This window comes from Aegilops tauschii, chromosome 5 (genome assembly GCF_002575655.3).
Source record: "Aegilops tauschii subsp. strangulata cultivar AL8/78 chromosome 5, Aet v6.0, whole genome shotgun sequence".
NCBI lineage: Eukaryota > Viridiplantae > Streptophyta > Magnoliopsida > Poales > Poaceae > Aegilops > Aegilops tauschii.
In genome coordinates, this window is record NC_053039.3 from 537,939,553 (window position 1) to 537,963,474 (window position 23,922).

At 45.2% G+C, this 23,922-nt stretch overlaps 1 protein-coding gene and 1 non-coding gene across 5 annotated transcripts; both read right to left on the reverse strand.

Moving 5' to 3' along the window:
• Positions 1-9,508: 9,508 nt before the first annotated feature.
• Positions 9,509-14,756, reverse strand: LOC109774931 (uncharacterized). 4 transcript variants are annotated; one of them, XM_073498361.1, is made up of 3 exons: positions 12,728-14,753; positions 11,658-12,049; positions 9,509-9,951 (listed from the first exon to the last, which is right to left on the reverse strand). In XM_073498361.1, the coding sequence occupies exon 1, from the start codon at positions 14,459-14,461 to the stop codon at positions 12,851-12,853; it is 1,611 nt and encodes a 536-aa protein (XP_073354462.1). In that variant the 5' UTR covers positions 14,462-14,753; the 3' UTR covers positions 9,509-9,951; positions 11,658-12,049; positions 12,728-12,850. The 4 variants fall into 4 exon arrangements, with proteins under 4 accessions (XP_073354462.1, XP_073354463.1, XP_073354464.1 ...); XM_073498362.1 differs by lacking the exon at positions 9,509-9,951 and adding an exon at positions 10,570-10,872 and having other exon boundaries at positions 12,728-14,756; XM_073498363.1 differs by lacking the exon at positions 9,509-9,951 and adding an exon at positions 10,570-10,872 and having other exon boundaries at positions 11,658-12,009.
• Positions 10,312-10,407, reverse strand: LOC120965717 (small nucleolar RNA snoR1). The gene has a single exon (XR_005758742.1). It is a non-coding gene; the product is annotated as a small nucleolar RNA snoR1 (small nucleolar RNA).
• Positions 14,757-23,922: the final 9,166 nt, after the last annotated feature.

Below are 23,922 nucleotides of genomic sequence, written 5' to 3' on the forward strand. Positions count from 1 at the left end.
GTAAATCTTCTCGCCGACTCCTCCTCCTCCTCCGCAACCACCACCAAAGAGGCAAAAGACCAAGCCATGCCAGCTCTCATGGCGAAGCGAGCGTCCTCGGAGCGGTGTGCGATCCGCCGGGAGCTCCACCGGCGCAGGAAGCTCGCCGCCGCCCCCAAAGGCGGGATCATCAGCAAGGCCGCGTCGGTCCAGAGCAAGCCGTCGTCCGCGCACGTGACCGAGAAGCCATCGTCCCTGCACGCGCCAGCCCTAGTGGCCGCCTACGCGCCGACTGCGACGGGAGAGGTTACCAAGAGGAGGTGCACCGCCCCGCCGCTCATCCTCACCCCCGCGTCCGCGTGAATGCCGCCGGCGGCTCCATCTGGAGCTGCCACCATGGAGACGTCGACCCAACAAACGAGATCAAGGACAGAGCACGTCAAGAAGATGCCATCTTCGTCGATCTCGGTGAAGAAGGGCATGACGGTAAAGGTGCGCACGCGCGCCGGGATCCTGCCGACGGGGCACTGCCTCCTGCTCTGGCTCGCCGCCCGCGTCGTCTCCGACGCAGCAGACGATGACGGCTTCCTCGATGTGCTGTACAACGGCAACTTCCCCCGCGACGACCCCTCCCGAACCGTGCGCGTCGCCATGCACGACGTCAGGAGCATGCCCGCCATGGCCGAGATTTAGAGTCGCTCAATCAAGGGCACCCAAGGATCTAAGCTTGGGTGATTTAGTTTAGTATAGGAGTGTAGCCTTCCTAGGACTGCCTCGTGTGCACTGTCGAGGGATCCCAAACTTGTATCTGGATTCTGTACAGGAGATCGAGATCCCCTGAACTTTACTGGTTTCAATAATAATAGTATGAAACTATATTTGAGAATCAATAAAGCTGCCAATATGATGGCTTTCCCTCGAAAAAGAAGAGGAGATTCTATTGTTATGTGAACCTTCCTCGGTCATTTGCAGTACAATTTTATTTACATGCTGGCGGTGGGGCTTCTACCCTTGCTAGTGTAAAGAATGCAAATGAACTTAGCTCCTCAACTGGTCCTAAACACAAGGTCTGTAATAAGCAAATAAAGGGAAGTTGAGTAATTATTTTGCGTTGTCACAGCTGACTAAGTGACTATGCTATTGGCCCGTACATTTATATGCGGGTGTGATTATCGACCTTGAATTGTAATGAGAGTTGCAGAAAATATATTTGTTACAGCAGGTTGTGATTTAGCCGTCCTTCGTGACTTCGGCGGTACAAACCTGACATGCCTGTATTTTCAGCATTTTCACCCGTCTTCAGATTATTTGTTGTTTCCATAATTACAGTTATGATGTCGAGAGGAATGTCTGAACTCAGAAGTCTATGTGCGTAACACAAGCTAAATTTTTTTTTTGTGCAACTCGAGTGCTGTGTTACTTAGATGTGTGTTTGGCCATATAAGTTAGTCTTGCTTTACTTTGAAAAGCAAGTTGAAACCCCTGGCCTCTGCATCATTACAATGCACACAAACACAATCATTTTTTTTAGTTGAAGGAAGACAATGATATAAAAAACACTAACAAGGAGAGTACAAAAGAGAAGCAACCACGGCTGAACCATTAATATAAGACATGAAATTAACACCAATACCAAAGTCAACTTTTTCTGCAATAACATCTTCAAGAAGGAATTAACGCCCTCGCATTGTCGTCGCCATGTCAGGCCGAAATGGCTGCACAAGGATTTTTATCCTGGTTGCCGAGACCAACCGATGAAACCACCGCAGCAACAGGGTGACAACACCTTGAACAAGGTAACACGCAAGTTCGTCGCTACCGAGCCTGGCAAATAAAGGCCAGAGCTAAAGTTATCACCCTCTACCCTCAAGTAGTGCTCCAATAAACATCTTGGTGCCCGATCTTTCCATAGTTGAACAAGCAAATACTGCACGCCAGACTAGAAAGACATTAGTAGATATTTGGGAAGTCGTCCCACCATAGTACACCACCACATTCATCGAAGTCGTGTGTATGACAATATTGTTGCCGTCGAGTCCATTTTAACGTCGGGAGTTATGAACGAGTTTGCCCTTTCGATGCTTGCCAGGGTGAGTGGATTGGTGGACGATGATGGAAATTAGGTTCAGTGCATCCTAGTCGTTGGTGGATGCTTCCCTTAGGGCGAAGCATGTTCTGTACATATTTGTAAAGAACTTTGTACTGTTCCCCCATCTTAATACGGAAGACGCACAGCTTGTGTGTTCTTGAAAACAAAAAATATCACAAACATAACATGAATTCGTGAGGGATGGCAGGGCTCCATTTTTTTAGCATGGAGAGGCAAAAGGCATGCTACAGCCGTGACTAAAATCTTTTCTCCTTTGGTCGTAGCCTCCCATTAACACCTAAGCCAAAGTGCCTAACGGGAATTGATGACCAGATGGCCACATCCCGCTAGCTGCTGGCGTTGGCTTGCCTCAGCCAATTTTAGGGGCCCGATGCACTACATTTTGCCCGGTGCACATGTTACAACCATTGCTATGTGTTCTGCAAGGAAACTTCATGTAGCTCTACCCCTGACCGTTTTTGACCCATTATTTGATTGTCCAACAAAAAATTCAAACCTCAAGTGCGAACAAGGTTTTGGTTACCGAATGAGGCAATTTTACCGAGGGGGGCGGATAAATGTGGTTACCACGGTTACCGAGAATATTTCGAGCGAATTTTATAGTTGAATTTTGAATTCAAATAAGTGAATGAACGAATATTCGAACTAGAGACCTCTCAAAACAGGAACTAGGTTGCTACCAACATGCCAGAACCAACTCTCATGGTATTAATTAGATCCTACGTACTTTACTGTAAATCGAGTGTTTAAATTCAAAAATTTCAAAAAACTGGTATTTTTTGCTCGGTATGGCGATTTACCGAGGGGTACGGAAATATGCGGTAACCATGGGAAATCTTGAAATTTCGACCGGTAACCAAAACCTTGAGTGCGAATAGTCTTTGCAACACACTGAGTCTAATCATCCTGATACATCTCATTCCTATCTTGCCGGCATGGTACTCCACACCCAGTATCCTTGTGTTAATCGACATGAATCTGAATGTGAAGATATTTGTATGTGTAACTTACAGTAATGGATAGACTAACCCAACTGCTAGCTACAAGAACTGTATATTGAGCCATAGACGACACATCCTTATATAGTTCCATGTGATATGTATTGTTGCACCAACCACATGCATTCATTACATACTTGTTGAATAGCTATGTGTCAGGCATTCTCACAATTAAGAAACAGAGAATAAGAGCAAAGAAATAAAAAATAAAACTATAACTAGCCAGCATGCAGACTAGTCCATATATATCCCCTCCGTCTAGAGTTACTTTTCGGAGAAATGGATGTATCTAGACGTATTTTAGTTCTAAATGCATCCATTTTTATCCATTTTCGCGACAAGTAATTCCGGACGTAGGGAGTACCATGTAAAAGATGCATAATTGATGGCATGGACACTGCAATATATACTTGTTGGTGTGGTGCATATTCAATTAATGGATATGCACATCTTCATGGGAAATCCGAGCTCAATCTCTTAAAAATGTAATGCAACAACTACCATGAGTTTCCCATGTAAAAATGTATTTGACAAACTATTGGTATGTTCATCCCATAATACACATAGCAATTATTTTTTCAGTTTCATTTGAAGTGTAAGCTTTTGAATACTTATGAACAACAAGGTGCACATTAAATATGACCACATGTGAAATATCTACTCACACTAACACCAAATGTAGTTGTATGACTCTTTGGGATTTTTTGAGCTCGAGTGCAGGTGTGCCCCTTATCTGGACCATAAACTTTCACATCAACATCGATGCTAGTTCTACATAGGAATATGTCTTTTTGATTTCTCCCAAACAAGAAAATATTTGACTTTGGAACTTTACTTGTCAACGTCACACAGGTACTACTTCGTGAAGGAAAAGTCTTGTTTTTTGATGCAACATAAATGTTTCAAACAAAAAAAGTCTATAATAAACTTTATTATTTTAGATATTTTTGTTGCACCAAAAAAATTCCAAAACATTTTCTGCATACGATAGTTCTTATGTGATATCGACCTGCAAAGTTTCGACAAATATTTTATTAGGAGAAACAAATAAGAGAAAGTTTTACGCACAAAAATTGATGCAAAGTTTGACGCTCCGGGTAAGAGGTGCACATGAACTCGAGCTCAAAAAGAACTTTTCTGATTTTAACAACATAGTTGTAGCAAGTGTGCTCTTTTGTATTCAGGTAAAGCTTTTGAGTCTTGCAAGTATGCTATCATCAACACCTTCTCTATCCAATCATATAAGAAACCAAACTATCACTGAATATTAAGAGAAGATTGGGAGTAATATTAAAACTTTGGAAATAATTGAAGCATCTCGAGCTATTGCAAAAGAGTTAAGGAAGTACAAGTCAAAAGTGGCTTCAGTTTCTCTATTTTTTTCTTGAATTCTTATGCTTTATATGATTTTCCAATAAATTTATGTCATATACAATTTGCTTAACATTCATACTTGGGTGATCAGATGAACAAGTGTGTCGAATAACTTTTTAAGTAGTGCACACACTGCGACAAATGGCATGAATATTAAAACGTCTCAAAGCATCCTAAGAGCATCTACAACCAGACCCCTATACCCACCCCAAACGTTTGGACGGGTTGTTCGGTCAGTGCCCGGACGGAAGAACGCCACTCAACCGGCCTCCCCATAGCTTGCCCAAACGGCCAGACTGATTGGCACTCCCCATATCCAACACAAATCTGGGGCGGATATGGGGACGCCCGGACGTACCCACCACGTCGTATCCGGCCAACGCTGGCCCACCCGACCCACATAAAATGGACCCTATCCGTACTCCGGCCGAAACCCTAGCTGCATTCCACTCCACTACACTCCGCTCCCCTCCAGTCCACTTCCTTGGCCCACATGCTCCAGTATGGTGATCTCCTACCTTCTCCGGCATGGCGGGCAGCTGATCCGAGTCCCACCTCCAGATCTGTTGATTCCGAGGTCATCCCACGCGGCCCCGAGGAGGAGATGCCGTCCACCTTGCGCTTCGCCGCTCCCGGGAAGAGGCCGCCTGATGGCAGCGCTCGGACTCCTTCTGCCAGGAATCTATTGCGTCCGCCCAAATGACGCATCTTGCGTAAATATCGTTACTTTAATGACTTTTTGATGACGAAGTAAAGGCATAATGCAGCTCAAAAACCCAACCCATGTCACTATTTTCTTAGCAGGTGTCATGGCAGCATTTGGGTGATGTGGATGAACGAATGTGATGGCAGACTTCATCATGTAACTATGGCGGAGAAATTGGCTGGAGGACCCGGTGGCGCCGTTGCTGGTGGCGAAACGGCCTTGGGGGGGGGGGGGGGGCTAGAGGGCGCGGCGCCGGTGGCGGTGAACCACGGCAGAGACGAGGGCGACGTGTTAGACTGACTGTTAGTTCAGATGCGAGCTGATCCAGCCAACTTTCAATCCGCGCCAATTCGGCTTCGATTGCACCCTGCTGCTGCTTGGTTCCTACGCTTCCCGTCCCACTCCGACGCCAACTCGTACGTACGTACGGCGAGCCTCCATCGTGCTGGCTTGATAAATAGCACAGCGTCTCCCTTCTTCTCATCGTAATCTTGTCGCCGATCAGCTCCTCCTCCGCAACCACCCACCACCAAAGTAGGCCAAGCCATGCCGGCTCTCATGGCGAAGCGCGCTTCCTCGGAGCGGTGCGCGATCCGCCGCGAGCTCCACCGGCGCAGGAAGCTCACCGTCGCGCCCAAAGGAGGGATCGTCAAGAAGTCATCTACTGCCGCGTCGATCCAGAAGAAGCCGTCCGCGGACGAGCCAGCCGGACCGGCGACCACGAAGCCGTCGTCCATGCCGATGCCACGCCCGCGAGCCGGAGTCGCGACGTCGCCTGCGTCGATCCTGCAGCACGCGCCGGTCGCGGTGGCCACCAAGAAGCAGCAGCTTGCCGTCGTGGCCAAGGGAACCGGCGCCGCCGCCAAGGAGACCGCCGCCTCTGTGCCGCTGGGACAGGTTGCCAAGAGGTGCACCGCCCCGCCGCGCCGATCCGCGCTCATCCCGGCCGCGTCCAAGATGAGAGTTTCCGCCGTCAAAAGGGTCTCGGGAGTTCCCAGCAAGTCCGCGTCACCCTGCCCATCGGATTCAAGTGGAGCTGACACCACGGAGCTATCCGCCACCGCCGGAGCAGCGTACATCAAGAACATGCCAACCATACCGGCCCGGCCGCGCTCTTCGTCGATCTCGGTGAAGAAGGGCATGACGGTGAAGGTGCGCACGCGCGCCGGGATGCTGCCGACGGGGCACTGCCTGGTGCTCTGGCTCGCCGCCCGCGTCGTCTCCGCCGCAGCGGACGACGACGGCTTCCTCGATGTGATGTACAACGGCAACTTCCCCCGCGACGACCCCTCCCGAACCGTGCGCGTCGCCATGGACGACGTCAGGAGCATGCCCGCCGTCGGCGAGAGTTAGAGCTGCTGATCATCAATTCAGACTGCATGGAAGTGATCTTCATACATAGCCTGCACGATTGTTAGCTGCCAACGTCGAGGGATCCCAGACACTTGTATCTCGACTGGAGATCACCCGGACTTTATTGTTTCTCATCGTAGGAGTAGTAGAAGATGTAATGAAACTATATTTGAGAATCAATAAAGCTGCCAATATGATGGCTTTCCTTCGTCAGTCATTTACAATTTTTAGGGACAATTTTATTTACATGCTTGGCTAGTGTAGAGAATGCCAATGAAATTAGCTCCTCAACTGGTCCTAAGCACAAGGTTTATAATAATAAGCAAATAAAGGGAGGTTGAGTAATTACGGCAAGGCGTACAGACAGACACACCCATTGCCAAAAATTGCAATACGCGCTCATTGCAAACTGAACTAAATTCCCGTTTGCTACCCGGCTTGTAGCAGTGAAAGGTTTGCAAGGCATAAATCAAGTTAACTATTTACAGCCTCTTTGTGATGAACAGACAAGCTTTCATGATCTTGTGTTTTCACTTTTCAGTTGTCACTGACTAGGTGACTATGCTATGTTTTCAGGAGCATGCTATCGGCCTTTTTATGAGAGTTGCAGAAAATGTATTTGTCATAGGTTGTGATTTAGCTGCTGCCCTCATGACTTCTGGCGGTACAAACCCTGAATTTCTAGCATCTTCTCCCGGCTGAAGATTATTTGCTGCTTTCATAGTTACAGTTATCATGGACGTGAATTTTTGGGACATGCAGCCACGCGCTGCCGAAATCCCGGTCGTCCGCTAGCGCGTCGTGATTGCTACTTTTTATAGGCCTTTCGCAATACGCGACGTGTTAATTACCAGCTTTCCAGAATACGCTGTGGTATACGCCACACTAATGGAGCAGGCGTCATTAAATTGATCGTACGAATACAAGGCCCACGTGCCCGGCCCAGGCGATGGAATAACTGCGCGGAAATGGTTTCCCACATACGAAAATAGATTAGCACATGAAATCCATTGTGATGCGTGTGTTTCGTTGCCGTACGAGCGCACATGCCTGTCTATAATCATCTCTCGTTTGCCTCACACCCCGCAGCATGACGAAGTTTTTGAGGCCTGGTTCTGGATATGGGACTTCTAGCGAGACGTTGGAGTTGTGTTTTCAGCCAGATTCCGTGGTTTTGGGAAGCCATTCGGGGCTGCTCGCCCTCCTACGGGAGGTGACCGAAGATGACTCAACTGACAGGTTTGCAGATTTTTTCGATTCTGTTGATGTTCGTCGAGAACCAGGTATTACGGTTTCAGACAAGCAAAAGTTTGAGAGGGCAGAGAACAAATACATAGCGCTTGATGATAAGGTGGGATGGTAACATGGGTTAGGAGGTAAGTTTTGTGTGCCGTAACACTGTTTCTTTCGCGGACATCCATCCAGCTTGAGCTTGAGCTTACCTAAAACCTCTCTGTGATTTCTCTCAGGAAAAGGAGAGCTGCCATGCATGCCTGCCGTTGCGTTGATGGCGCATTCAACCGCTTGCTGGGTGGCTTTATGATTTGCAGGGCAGGTGGGGGGATTGAATCGCACTGGCATGTTTTAACTTCACCATTACTCATGTCGGCTGACCATGTCTTTGAATTATTGTTGTTCGGACGGGTGTGGTGTTCATCGTAGCGCCTGGTGTTAATGTTGTTCGCTTCTCCTGAGAGTAATTTAATTATGTTTTGCAGTGTTCTATTGTGATTACCGTACTCGGATTACGTAAACATGGTCCAACATGGACTTAATGCTCCATTATCACAACCGTTGCAGTGTATTATTGATAGGCCTCCCGTAAAAGAAAAAGTATTATTGATAGGCCATCATGCTATATACGTACGACACGGCATGCACTGGCAGATACATGCAAATACATAAAGCACCCAGAGAGAAGAATTACATACGGGGACTAGAGCAAATCCATTGCCCGGGATACAAATGGGAACTACATCAAATCAATCTCGCTGGATACATATGGGGGCTAGAGCAAATCCACTAGACCGGGGGGAGATTCAGAGCTTGTGCATGCAGATAATGGCCATGAGCAGCAGGTTCACGACACCGAGGATGAACACATGGTTGTGAGCGGGGCGGGTGGCAAGCTAAGAGAGATGAAGAAGCAGAAGTGAGAATATGGTTTGAGCGAGCAAGCATGGGGTTTAAAAGGACCGCGATGAGCGTCACTGAGATGCGTGAGGCCCACAACTCCGTTCAATGCCCCCCTCCTGCCTTGCAGGCCATCTACTGCGCATGTCAGTTGAAAAAATACATGGGATACAGAGTGTTATACGAGAGGCTGGAATCATTATACAACTTGCGTGTATTCTGGTTGCACGAATCACGAGAGGGCATGCGGTGTGGATTTCAGCAACGTGTGGCCGCATGTCCACTCGCGATTATTCGCAGTTATCATGTGCTACCTTTTGCGCAAACAAATAAATTGCGCTCACATGCGTGTAAATATTACCTAGGGATGCAGGATCCGCCCAGCTTCCAGTTCAAAACGAGAAAAATCTGTTTTAGCTGGATTAGAGTAATTTGTACTAGCTGGCGCTTTTGCGGGACTTCGCGGGGCGCCGCTCTCCATCCCTATACAAATATCATGTAAGCATCAACCCTAACTTTGCTGAGCTCTTTAAAAGGTCAATGTAACAACAGCTTCTTCTCAGGGTTAAAGCAACATGAGGAACTAGTTCTAGTGATCCAAGCAGAAATTTTTTTGCTGCAGAGGTCATTTTTTGCTGGCAGCTTGGATTATGCTGCAGAGGATTCAGGACGTAACTTAGTTTTCTGTTTAACTCAAATGATGTCATGATTTTGCAACATAACTTGCCTGCATATTGTTGTTTGGGAACCTGCTCTGCTCTGCATGAACAACAAGAACATACAGAAGGTACCGACTCCACAGTATACACATACAACCACAAAGAACTTGCTGGACATATCCATCAAGTCCACAACTTTCTGGCAACATTCCCTCACATTTTCCTTTGCACAAAAGGCATCGCAGAATAGCTTGATCAAAATAAATTGTCTGACATGTGCCAAGCATAGTTTACATAATTTGATAGAAATAAAATTTCACGATCAAAAATGGTTCACAGGGCATTGCTTTGACAGTATATGGAGATTATTTTCGGCAAAATTTCCTCACCTGTCGCTGAAACAAAAAATGATCAAAATGCACCAAGTAACATGATAGCTTAGTCCAAACAAACTGGCCAGCCATAAATATCTCGAGGACAACAATATCTCTCGAAACAGCAGAGATTATTTCATCGGCACTTCAAGTTTGTGTATCGTCGGCTCGTCTTTAGCTCTCGCGTCAAATCAGTAGCACCCTAACAAAACTGGGACGAGTAGAAGAACTGAAAGGAGCCGAATCTTCGTAATGTGCCTTCCTCCTGTGTGTAAATTGGAAAGGAACCTCAACTTTCAGATATGAATATACACCATAGTTGAAAGGTCTTTCAGGGAAATAAACAACTTGTTTGTTCTGCATCCCTCAAAAAAAAATTTGTTTGTTCTGCAATCTCTTTCACAAGCAGCAAGAAATAAGTAACACATGAAAACATGAAAGAAGGCAAGGAAACAACATAAAGGTTGATGTTTCTATCTCACAATCTATACTGCAATAAAAAGGAGACATGTGCATCACTGCATATCCACTGTTGCCAAAAATTAAGGCCATCTTAACATGGACAGGAACAACGCCACGACAAAATGGAAGGGATAACAGGATCATTAGATCAATGATAAACAAGAGCTCAGAGGGTTGCTAATCTGCTCATGGAAGGGATAACAGGGCAAGTTCCGTCTCATACAAGAGGTGTCAGAAGTAAGCAATGCTCATCGAGACCACCGCCGCCTTAGTAACAACACTAGAAACTCAAAGAAATCCAAGCAAAGAATAGAAGTCCAGTATTGGTAAAAGAAGCATTCAAGAAATCCAATTATCCAAGAGTTCATTTTTACAAACATAGTATAGTCTTTGATAAAGATGTTAAGAAAATATTGTTAAATGCTGAATCATATCCATGAATAATTTGTGTTCCAAGTTGATACCAAAGATGACATACTAACCAAATCTGAGCATAGATAAATGAACAAAAATCAAGTGGGGCCTCAGGAGCCAATATCCACACTAACACAAATATCCATTGTCAAGCATGCAGCTACGTGTCACACACACACAGACACACGAGTCAAATGCTAATCTTCCATATTATCCATGGAGGAAAATCTGGAAATGCAGAAACTAACTGAAGCATATCTCTGATGGATGGATCCAAATATCTGATGATCCCAGGCGACAAGTTGTGGACCTTTGTAGATCAGAAAGTGAAACATGTCAAATTGTCAAATATATATAAATAACCCAGATTCAGATCGAACTAAAACCACTAGTTTACAGAAAGAAACAGAGAATCTTGATAGGACAAACATGCATACATACAGGAATTAAGCAGCACACATACATCCACAGAAAAGGGGAAAGGGGGAAAGGTCCATTCTGAAGTCAAAAGTCCCCAAACAGTGAAAGGGAACAAACAAAAATTTGTTCTGGAAATTCCAAAAGAGTCTAAAGGTATGGGTTGGTTTTTGGTTCCAATTTGAAAACCCAAAATTTCATCAACACATTAATTATAATTTGTTTGTGCAAATACTTCTTTCAGACAGCCACACACATCTTTCTTCATCCAATTTTTCCCTAGCGCATCATTGAACATCTGAAACTTACCAGCTCAACTTCAGAAAAAAAATGGATAGGCAAATCAAATAAGCAATACAGTTGCAGTGCAGTAACTTCAGAAAAAAAAAAAACTGTCTCAATCACAACCAAATTTCAGCAGGAGGCGGACACAGACTTACTAACCAGAATTGAGCTAGCAGTGCAGTAACTTGCAAGTGTTAATAGCTACAAAAACTGAAATATACATTTCTATCCATAAGCTGTCAAATATCATCAGAAGATAACAGACACGGTCAACTACATTATACAGGTTGACCATAGCTTATTTAACACTTGTCCTAGCTGCAAAACTCAGATTTTAACTAACAAAAATGCACAAAACTAAGAGGAATAACTGCTAGTATTCAGTTCATATACCTGAGGCTAGCAATCATGGAAGAAACAATGACTGAACTGTACATTTCATCCTGTCTATTCTTTGCCAGCAATCATGTTCAAACACAGTATCTGCTGATACCTTGCTCGAAAATAGCACCTGACAAGCCAGAGGAGATTTGTCGTATGGGATTTCATTCCGTGGTTGCAAGCCCCACGGATTTCATCATTTCTATAATAAGGTGCTCTGTCTTTTCATTTTCTTCTTGTGTAATTGTTGAACCAGTTCTCTTCTTTGACCTCACGTGATATATCAGTCCTCATACGTGATAGCAACTGTTCTGGGCAATTGTCTCCTGAATCCATGATTGCATCTTCATGAAACATCAACAACCTACATCGTGTGAAGATAATGGCATAGGTAGTTACAGAACCTACAAAAATAAACTGAAAATTTTAAGCCGTGCAGAACAAAGAGTAACACCAAAGCCATATATATAATGAGAACAACAATTTGCAACTAATAAACAAAATTATGAATGAATACAAACCACAAATAAAACCCACAGCAATTGAATAAAGCAGTCAGCAACAGGATAACTGGCATCACATAGAATTTTGTAGATGTGATGTTCCATTCCAGGTACAACGTGCCCATTTGCCGTATATAACAAGTTCAGTTAAAGGTTGGCCTGCCGGTTCAACTTTCAAGTATTACTGTTCTTCTGTAACTTGGAAGTCCAGTTATTCAAGGATACATCAGGCTACTTTCTCCGCGACTTTCAAAGGGACCCAAGTTCTGATACTTGAGACCCGACGTTTTCTTTTTAATATAGTTTCTCTGCATTTCCCCGAGGAACCCAAGTTCTGAAACTTCAGATTCCATCTGCTGTTCGTAGTTCTCCAGAGCAGCAGAAGTACATAAGAAAAGAGTACATGTCTATCCATTCTATTCTACCGATTTGATTACTTTGTCTCATTGTTTGATGTAGCTTTCTGCTACTTAATCCACTACTCATCAGGCAAGATTTAGTCAGAATAACCCCATAACATGGTATGCATGAAATAGCCAAACATGTCATAAACATGGGCAGTCAAGAATACTCTTATACCTTTCACCAGCCAAACTTGAGTTTTATCTTGCCAATTTTTTTTGCAGAATGCAAATGAGCGTACTTTTAAACCCATATGGAACTGACCAGCATACCAAATAGTTGCGTTACAACCAAGTATGTTCACAAGTGCCAACCATTAGCACGACAATAGTTGCGTGAATTAGCAAGTGTCCGTCCATGTTTGATTTTCTTTGACAAACTGTATGCAGTCTCCACTTTGTCCATCTCCAGCAGCCTGTCGTTCAGTTTGCTATAAATAACTCTCCCTAGACAGAAGCCTTTCCTAAGTGATTCCTCCACCACGGAAACAGCAGCATCAACCTTACCCACATTGCAAAGCCCATTTACAATAAACTCGTAAATTTCTTTATCGGATGGATACCCGCTCTCTTGCATCTCCTCCCAAATGTTCAACACTGTCCCACTTTTCCCAAACCTGGCAAGCCTTTCAAGCAGAAGCTTGTATGCTTTCAAGGATATCGTACACCCAGCCTTCCTACTTTTTTGGTAGATCATCAAGGCAGCATGAGGAGGCCCAAACGTGCAAAGTGGCTCAATGAATGATGTAATTACGCCTGTATCTGGCAGAACTCCTTGAGCCAGCATGTCATCAAACATTTGAAGTGCATCAGCCACCCTGCGTGCTTTCAGATGGGCTCTAATCATCTTGCAGTATGTGTCACTGTTTGGAGGACAATTATTCTCCACCATATCCTTGTAGTACTTGATGGACCTGTCCAAATCGCCCAGTGAGATAAAATTGAAAACAAGTGCATTGTAGGCCATCGTAGTTGGACCGTATCCCTCTTGCACCATTTTCTCAAACACCCTGACTGCCTCCTCAGCCTGCCCTGCCCTCCCCAATGCCTCGATGAGATGGCAATGTGAAACATCATCGGGCACTAGCCCATCCTCCAGCATCATTGCCCAGAAATGCTGCAGCTTATCAACCCTCCCAAACCTCGCCCAACCGCCAAGCACGTCATTGTACACTTGTTTATCAAGATTGAAAGGCTCTCCACGGGCGACCTGTACGAGCGAGCTGGCAACGCCGACATGTGACCTCCGGAAGAGGCATTCGATGAGAGCAGAGAAGGCCTCCTTTCTGTGGCAAGTTTGCCCAATTCCTAACCCAAATTGGTCGCTCTCGAGCAGTTGGACGGCCTTGTTGACCTGCCTGGCGGCAACCAGAGTATCCATGATGATCTGCAGCGTGGTTAGGTCCGGAAAGATGCCATTTTTCCGCATTACCTCCAGGGCAGGCTCGACGGAGCTGAAGAACTTCCTCCTGCCCAGAGCTCTGACGACAATGTTGCAGGTATGTACGGAAGGGGGGAGCTTGGCGTTGGAGATGGCCCAGTCGAGGAGGTCGACGGTGGCGGAGCCGCTGAGGTTGCCGCGGCTGACCACATCGGAGAGAACCTCCGGGGAGAGGGCGTCGAGGCCCGTGAAGGAGAGGGCTCGGTGGAGGGCGGCGCGGCCGGGGGGCTTCTGGAGGAAGACCCCGCGGAGGCGGTCCGCCGGGGACAGGAGGATGGTGGTGGTGGGAGGAGGAGGGGGAGGAGCTGCTACCGGATCGGGATTGGGGCTAACGAGGTGAAGGGGAGTGGGGGTTGGGGCTGATTTGGTGGGGTCCGTGGCGGAGAGGAGGCGGATGGAGGAGACGACCATGTCGGCGGCGGAGGTGGAATAGCTGTGGCTACGACGGAGAAGAAGAAGGCGGCGGGCCATTTCTACGCTCACCGGAGTTTGGAAGACTCGCTGTTGTGGCCGCAGCGGCGGCGGAACCGGATGAGGAGTCAAGTCAGAGGGTGATCCCCCTTCCCCTCCTCCCAGCGGGTGACCCGCAGCGGGTGGCGGTGGGGTCCTGTATTCTCTCCGCTCGGGGCGGTGCTGGCGCGGGACGGCGGCTCGGGCAGGGACGATGGGCTGGCGCGGCGGCGGGCGAGCGGGACGACGACGCGTGCGCGGTGGCGGGCTGAAGGATCCGGTTGGTGGCAGCGGCAGCCGGCTAGCTCTGCCCAGATCCCATTTTTTCGGTGCCGTGGAGGCCTCTCGGTGCTCGGGCGGCAGCTGGCCGGTGAATTGAAAATGTTAAACGCACATTTCAAAAATGTTAAACGTGTATACAGAAAATGTTTATCATGTATACAGAAAATGTGTATGAAACAATTTAAGCATGTATTTCAAAAAGTTTTAATCAAGCATTTGAAAAAATGTTGAACAAAGTGTTTTAAAAAATTTAAACAACCATTTGAAAATTGTTAAATATGCATTAAAATATTTTACCATCTATTAAAAAATGATGAATTTTGTTTTATCATGTGTATATAAAAATGTTAATCAATCATTCGAAAAAGTTAAATGTGTTTACAAAAATGTTGACCATGTGTTCAAAATGTTAATGTTGCATTTAATAAATGTTAATCAAACATTTGAAAAATGTTAAATCTGCATAAAAAATGTTGAACATGTGTTAGCAAATATTAATTTTGTATTTAAAAACTGCTAATAAAGAATTTGAAAAAGCTTAAAAGTGTGTATAGGAAAAATGTAGACCATGTATTCAAAAAATGTTAATCTTTATTTGAAAATATGAATGAAGCATTTGAATTTTTTTTAAATGTGTATAGAAAAAATGTTGAGAATGTATTAAAAAATGTTAGATTTGTATTAAAAAATGTTAAATGTGTAGTAGAAAAACGTTCTTGACATATACAAAAAGTTATAGAATGAAAACCAAAGAAAGGAAATTTTGAAAAGAAACAAAATAAACCAAAGAAATGAAAAATAAAACTGAAGAAACAAATGCAAAAAGAATGAAAAAAAACAGAGAAAAAAAGAAAAGAAAAAAACAAAAAATACCAAGAGCAAACTGAATAAAACGAAGAAAAAAAATGACGGACAAAATCGGTCTTTTACCTTAAAGGAGGCCGCACCCTACAATTCATCACGAACCAGACCTAGTGGATGTGGCTAGCATCGCTAGCTCCTATCGAGGATACCTTGGTTTCGCGCTCACTTTTTCTCCACCTTTTCTTTTATTAAGTGAAAGCTGGCAAGTTGCTACGCGAGACACATCCTTCAACGAGAGATCCTTTCAACTTGCTTAATGCAAGATATAGCAGAGTGGTGATGGAGATCCTCCTTATGGGTTCATGCCGACGACGGCGATGGACCTAGGGCTTATGCTCGGGCGGACCAGTCTTGGGCCCAAGGTGAGATTTGGCCTGGTTCGGGTGGTGCTCACGGACGATGAAGTCCCTCTCCTTGTGGGTGCGATGGGCGTTGGGGTTGCCAAGACATAGCTACTCTACCGCTTTGATCGGTGCTGCTGGCCACAGACATGGCGTCATACGAGCTAGCTCAGCGATGGTCGTCGGTAGTCATGGAGTTGTGTCCCCCTCCCAGTCCACTGGGACTGGCCGGGGACATAGGTGCGGATGCCTCCTATGGTGGAGGCATCAACCCAGACCCCGTGGCTGATTTTGGGCTAGGAGTCAAAGGGGACGCCTTCCACTCTTTTTGCCGTGGCTGTGGCACCGTGATGTGGGCGGGTGAGTGTGCTACGACATGGGCACCCGAGTGAAGGAAATATGCCCTAGAGGCAATAATAAAGTTATTATTTATTTCCTTATTTCATGATAAATGTTTATTATTCATGCTAGAATTGTATTAACCGGAAACATAATACATGTGTGAGTACATAGACAAACAAAGTGTCACTACTATGCCTCTACTTGACTAGCTCGTTGATCAAAGATAGTTATGTTTCCTAGCCATATACATGAGTTGTAGTTATGTTTCCTAGCCATAGACATGAGTTGTCATTTGATTAACGGGGTCACATCATTAGGAGAATGATGTAATTGACTTGACCCATTCAGTTAGCTTAGCACTCGATCGTTTAGTATTCTGCTATTGCTTTCTTCATGACTTATACATGTTCCTATGACTATGAGATTATGCAACTCCCGTTTACCGGAGGAACACTTTGTGTGCTACCAAACGTCACAACGTAACTGGGTGATTATAAAGGTGCTCTACAGGTGTCTCCAAAGGTACTTGTTGGGTTGGCGTATTTCGAGATTAGGATTTGTCACTCCGATTGTCGGAGAGGTATCTCTGGGCCCACTCGGTAATGCACATCACTATAAGCCTTGCAAGGATTGCAACTAATGAGTTAGTTGCGGGATGATGTATTACAGAATGAGTAAAGAGACTTGCCGGTAACGAGATTGAACTAGGTATTGAGATACCGACGATCGAATCTCGGGAAAGTAACATACCGATGACAAAGGGAACAACGTATGTTGCTATGCGGTCTGACCGATAAAGATCTTCGTAGAATATGTAGGAGCCAATATGGGCATCCAGGTCCCGCTATTGGTTATTGACCAGAGAGGTGTCTCGGTCATGTCTACATAGTTCTCGAACCCGTAGGGTCCGCACGCTTAACGTTCGTTGACGATATAGTACTATGAGTTATGTATGTTGGTGACCGAATGTTGTTCGGAGTTTTGGATGAGATCACGGATATGACGAGGAACTCCGGAATGGTCCGGAAGTAAAGATTGATATGTGGATAGTAGTGTTTGATCTCCGGAAAGGTTCCGGAATCCATCGGAAGGGGTTCCGGATGTTTCCCGAAATGTTTGGGCACGAGAACACTTTATCTGGGCCAAAGGGGAAAGCCCATGAGGTTTTTTGGAAATCGCAAAAGGAAGTTTTGCGGAGTCCAGGGGCCAGACGCCAGGGTCCCTAGCGTCTGGGTCCAGACGCTGGGAACCCTGGCGTCTGGCCCTGGAGTCCGAGAAGGACTCTTGCCTTTCGGGTGAAACCGACTTTGTGGAGGCTTTTACTCCAAGTTTTGACCCCAAGGCTCAACATATAAATAGAGGGGTAGGGCTAGCACCCAAGATACATCAAGAAACACCAAGCCGTGTGCCGGCAACCCCGTCCCCTCTAGTTTATCCTCCGTCATAGTTTTCGTAGTGCTTAGGCGAAGCCCTGCGAAGATTGTTCTTCACCAACACCGTCACCACGCCGTCGTGCTGCCGGAACTCATCTACTACTTCGCCCCTCTTGCTGGATCGAGAAGGCGAGGACATCATCGAGCTGAACGTGTGCAGAACCCGGAGGTGCCGTGCGTTCGGTACTTGGATCGGTCGGATCGTGAAGACGTACGACTACATCAACCGTGTTGATAAAACGCTTCCGCTTACGGTCTACGAGGGTACGTAGACAACACTCTCCCCTCTCGTTGCTATGCATCACCATGATCTTGCATGTGCGTAGGAATTTTTTTTGAAATTACTACGTTCCCCAACACCGAGCAGCTGCCCTGGATGGCGGTCGGCATGGTTGGTGTTGGGAAACGTAGTAATTTCAAAAAAAATCATACGCACACGCAAGATCATGGTGATGCATAGCAACGAGAGGGGAGAGTATGTCCACGTACCCTCGTAGACCGAAAGCGGAAGCGTTAGCACAATGCGGTTGATGTAGTCGTACGTCTTCACGATCCGACCGATCAAGTACCGAACGCACGACACCTCCGAGTTCAGCGCACGTTCAGCCCGATGACGTCCCTCGAACTCCGATCCAGCCGAGTGTTGAGGGAGAGTTTCGTCAGCACAACGGCGTGGTGACGATGATGATGTTCTACCGACGCAGGGCTTCGCCTAAGCACCGCTACGATATTATCGAGGTGGACTATGGTGGAGGGGGGCACCGCACACGGCTAAAAGATCAATGATCAATTGTTGTGTCTTTGGGGTGCCCCCTGCCCCCGTATATAAAGGAGCAAGGGGGGAGGCGGCCGGCCAGGAGAGGGGCGCGCCAGGAGGAGTCCTACTCCCACCGGGAGTAGGACTCCCTCCCTTCCTTGTTGGATTAGGAGAAGGGGAAAGAGGAGAGAGAGAGGAAGGAAAGGGGGGCGCCCCCCCTCCTTGTCCAATTCGGACTAGAGGGGGAGGGGCGCGCGGCCTGCCCTAGCCGCCTCTCCTCTTCTCCACTAAGGCCCATGTAGGCCCATTAAACCCCCGGGGGGTTCCGGTAACCTCCCGGTACTCCGGTATATATCCGATAACCCCCGAAACCATTCCGGTGTCCGAATATAGTCGTCCAATATATCAATCTTCGTGTCTCGACCATTTCGAGACTCCTGGTTATGTCCGTGATCACATCCGGGACTCCGAACTACCTTCGGTACATCAAAACATATAAACTCATAATATAACTGTCATCGAAACTTTAAGCGTGCGCCTACGGGTTCGAGAACTATGTAGACATGACCGAGACACGTCTCTGGTCAATAACCAATAGCGGAACCTGGATGCTCATATTGGCTCCCACATATTCTACGAAGATCTTTATCGGTCAAACCGCATAACAACATACATTGTTCCCTTTGTCATCGGTATGTTACTTGCCCGAGATTCGATCGTCGGTATCTCAATACCTAGTTCAATCTCGTTACCGGCAAGTCTCTTTACTCATTCCGTAATACATCATCCCGCAACTAACTCATTAGTTGCAATGCTTGCAAGGCTTAAATGATGTGCATTACCGAGTGGGCCCAGAGATACCTCTTTGACAATCGGAGTGACAAATCCTAATCTCGAAATATGCCAACCCAACAAGTACCTTTGGAGACACCTGTAGAGCACCTTTATAATCACCCAGTTACGTTGTGACGTTTGGTAGCACACAAAGTGTTCCTCCGGTAAACGGGAGTTGCATAATCTTATAGTCATAGGAACATGTATAAGTCATGAAGAAAGCAATAGCTGAATACTAAACGATCGTGTGCTAAGCTAACGGAATGGGTCAAGTCAATCACATCATTCTCCTAATGATGTGATCCCGTTGATCAAATGACAACTCATGTCTATGGCTAGGAAACATAACCATCTTTGATCAACGAGCTAGTCAAGTAGAGGCATACTAGTGACACTCTGTTTGTCTATGTATTCACACATGTATCATGTTTCCAGTTAATACAATTCTAGCATGAATAATAAACATTTATCATGATATAAGGAAATAAATAATAACTTTATTATTGCCTCTAGGGCATATTTCCTTCAATCTCCCACTTGCACTAGAGTCAATAATCTAGATTACACAGTAATGATTCTAACACCCATGGAGCCTTGGTGCTGATCATGTTTTGCTCGTGGAAGAGGCTTAGTCAACGGGTCTGCAACATTCAGATCCGTATGTATCTTGCAAATTTCTATGTCTCCCACCTGGACTAGATCCCGGATGGAATTGAAGCGTCTCTTGATGTGCTTGGTTCTCTTGTGAAATCTGGATTCCTCTGCCAAGGCAATTGCACCAGTATTGTCACAAAAGATTTTCATTGGACCCGATGCACTAGGTATGACACCTAGATCGGATATGAACTCCTTCATCCAGATTCCTTCATTTGCTGCTTCCGAAGCAGCTATGTACTCCGCTTCACATGTAGATCCCGCCACAACGCTTTGTTTAGAACTGCACCAACTGACAGCTCCATCGTTCAATGTAAACACGTATCCGGTTTGCGATTTAGAATCATCCGGATCAGTGTCAAAGCTTGCATCGACGTAACCATTTACAACTAGCTCTTTGTCACCTCCATAAACGAGAAACATATCCTTAGTCCTTTTCAGGTTTTCAGAATGTTCTTGACCGCTGTCCAGTGATCCACTCCTGGATTACTTTGGTACCTCCCTGCTAAACTTATAGCAAGGCACACATAAGGTCTGGTACACAGCATTGCATACATGATAGAGCCTATGGTTGAAGCATAGGGAACATCTTTCATCTTCTCTCTATCTTCTGCAGTGGTCGGGCATTGAGTCTTACTCAATTTCACACCTTGTAACACAGGCAAGAACCCTTTCTTTGCTTGATCCATTTTGAACTTCTTCAAAACTTTGTCAAGGTATGTGCTTTGTGAAAGTCCAATTAAGCGTCTTGATCTATCTCTATACATCTTGATGCCCAATATATAAGCAGCTTCACCGAGGTCCTTCATTGAAAAACTCTTATTCAAGTATCCCTTTATGCTATCCAGAAATTCTATATCATTTCCAATCACTAATATGCCATCCACATATAATATCAGAAATGCTACATAGCTCCCACTCACTTTCTTGTAAATACAGGCTTCTCCAAAAGTCTGTATAAAACCAAATGCTTTGATCACACTATCAAAGCATTTATTCCAACTCCGAGAGGCTTGCACCAGTCCATAAATGGATCGCTGGAGCTTGCACACTTTGTTAGCTCCTTTTGGATCGACAAAACCTTCGGGTTGCATCATATACAACTCTTCTTCCAGAAATCCATTCAGGAATGCAGTTTTGACATCCATTTGCCAAATTTCATAATCATAAAATGCGGCAATTGCTAACATGATTCGGACAGACTTAAGCATCGCTACGGGTGAGAAAGTCTCATCGTAGTCAATCCCTTGAACTTGTCGAAAACCTTTCGCAACAAGTCAAGCTTTATAGACAATAACATTACAGTCAGTGTCAGTCTTTTTCTTGAAGATCCATTTATTCTCAATGGCTTGCCGATCATCAGGCAAGTCAACCAAAGTCCACACTTTGTTCTCATACATGGATCCCATCTCAGATTTCATGGCCTTAAGCCATTTTGCGGATCTGGGCTCACCATCGCTTCTTCATAGTTCGTAGGTTCGTCATGTTCCAGTAACATAACCTCCAGAACAGGATTACCGTACCACTCTGGTGCGGATCTCACTCTGGTTGACCTACGAGGTTCAGTAACAACTTGATCTGAAGTTTCATGATCATCATCATTAACTTCCTCACTAATTGGTGTAGGTGTCACAGGAACCGGTTTCTGTGATGAACTACTTTCCAATTAGGGAGCAGGTACAGTTACCTCATCAAGTTCTACTTTCCTCCCACTCACTTCTTTCGAGAGAAACTCCTTCTCTAGAAAGATTCCAAATTTAGCAACAAAAGTCTTGCCTTCGGATCTGTGATAGAAGGTGTACCCAACAGTCTCTTTTGGGTATCCTATGAAGACACATTTCTCTGATTTGGGTTCGAGCTTATCAGGTTGAAGCTTTTTCACATAAGCATCGCAGCCCCAAACTTTAAGAAACGGCAACTTTGGTTTCTTGCAAACCACAGTTCATAAGGCGTCGTCTCAACGGATTTCGATGGTGCCCTATTTAACGTGAATGCAGCCGTCTCTAAAGCATAACCCCAAAACGATAGCGGTAAATCAGTAAGAGACATCATAGATCGCACCATATCTAGTAAAGTACGATTACGACGTTCGGACACACCATTACGCTGTGGTGTTCCGGGTGGCGTGAGTTGCGAAACTATTCTGCATTGTTTCAAATGAAGACCAAACTCGTAACTCAAATATTCTCCTCCACGATCAGATCGTAGAAACTTTATTTTCTTGTTACGATGATTTTCAACTTCACTCTGAAATTCTTTGAACTTTTCAAATGTTTCAGACTTATGTTTCATTAAGTAGATATACCCATATCTGCTTAAATCATCTGTGAAGGTGAGAAAATAACGATACCCGCCGCGAGCCTCAATATTCATCGGACCACATACATCTGTATGTATGATTTCCAACAAATCTGTTGCTCGCTCCATAGTTCCGGAGAACGGCGTTTTAGTTATCTTGCCCATGAGGCACGGTTCGCAAGTACCAAGTGATTCATAATCAAGTGGTTCCAAAAGTCCATCAGTATGGAGTTTCTTCATGCGCTTTACACCGATATGACCTAAACGGCAGTGCCACAAATAAGTTGCACTATCATTATCAACTCTGCATCTTTTGGCTTCAATATTATGAATATGTGTATCACTACTATCGAGATTCAACAAAAATAGATCACTCTTCAAGGGTGCATGACCATAAAAGATATTACTCATATAAATAGAACAACCATTATTCTCTGATTTAAATGAATAACCGTCTCGCATCAAACAAGATCCAGATATAATATTCATGCTCAACGCTTGCACCAAATAACAATTATTTAGGTCTAAAACTAATCCCGAAGGTAGATGTAGAGGTAGCGTGCCGACCGCGATCACATCGACTTTGGAACCATTTCCCACGCGCATCGTCACCTCGTCCTTAGCCAATCTTCGCTTAATCCATAGTCCCTGTTTCGAGTTGTAAATATTAGCAACAGAACCAGTATCAAATACCCAGGTGCTACTGCGAGCATTAGTAAGGTACACATCAGTAACATGTATATCACATATACCTTTGTTCACCTTGCCATCCTTCTTATCCGCCAAATACTTGGGGCAGTTCCGTTTTCTAGTGCCCAGTCTGTTGGCAGTAGAAGCACTCAGTCTCAGGCTTAGGTCCAGACTTGGGTTTCTTCTCCTGAGCAGCAACTTGTTTGCTGTTCTTCTTGAAGTTCCCCTTCTTCTTCCCTTTGCCCTTTTTCTTGAAACTGGTGGTCTTGTTGACCATCAACACTTGATCCTCCTTCTTGATTTCTACCTCCGCAGCCTTTAGCATTGCGAAGAGCTCGGGAACTGTCTTATCCATCCCTTGCATGTTATAGTTCATCACGAAGCTCTTGTAGCTTGGTGGCAGTGATTGAAGAATTCTGTCAATGACACTATCATCCGGAAGATTAACTCCCAGTTGAATCAAGTGATTGTTATACCCAGACATTTTGAGTATATGCTCACTGACAGAACTATTCTCCTCCATCTTGCAGCTGTAGAACTTATTGGAGACTTCATATCTCTCAATCCGGTCATTTGCTTGAAATATTAACTTCAACTCCTGAAACATCTCATATCCTCCATGACGTTCAAAACGTCGTTGAAGTCCCGGTTCTAAGCCGTAAAGCATGGCACACTGAACTATCGAGTAGTCATCAGCTTTGCTCTGCCAGACGTTCATAACATCTGGTGTTGCTCCTGCAGCAGGTCTGGCACCTAGCGGTGCTTCCAGGACGTAATTCTTCTGTGCAGCAATGAGGATAATCCTCAAGTTACGGACCCAGTCCGTGTAATTGCTACCATCATCTTTCAACTTTTCTTTCTCAAAGAACGCATTAAAATTCAACAGAACAACAGCACGGGCCATCTATCTACAATCAACATAGACAAGCAAAATACTATCAGGTACTAAGTTCATGATAAATTTAAGTTCAATTAATCATATTATTT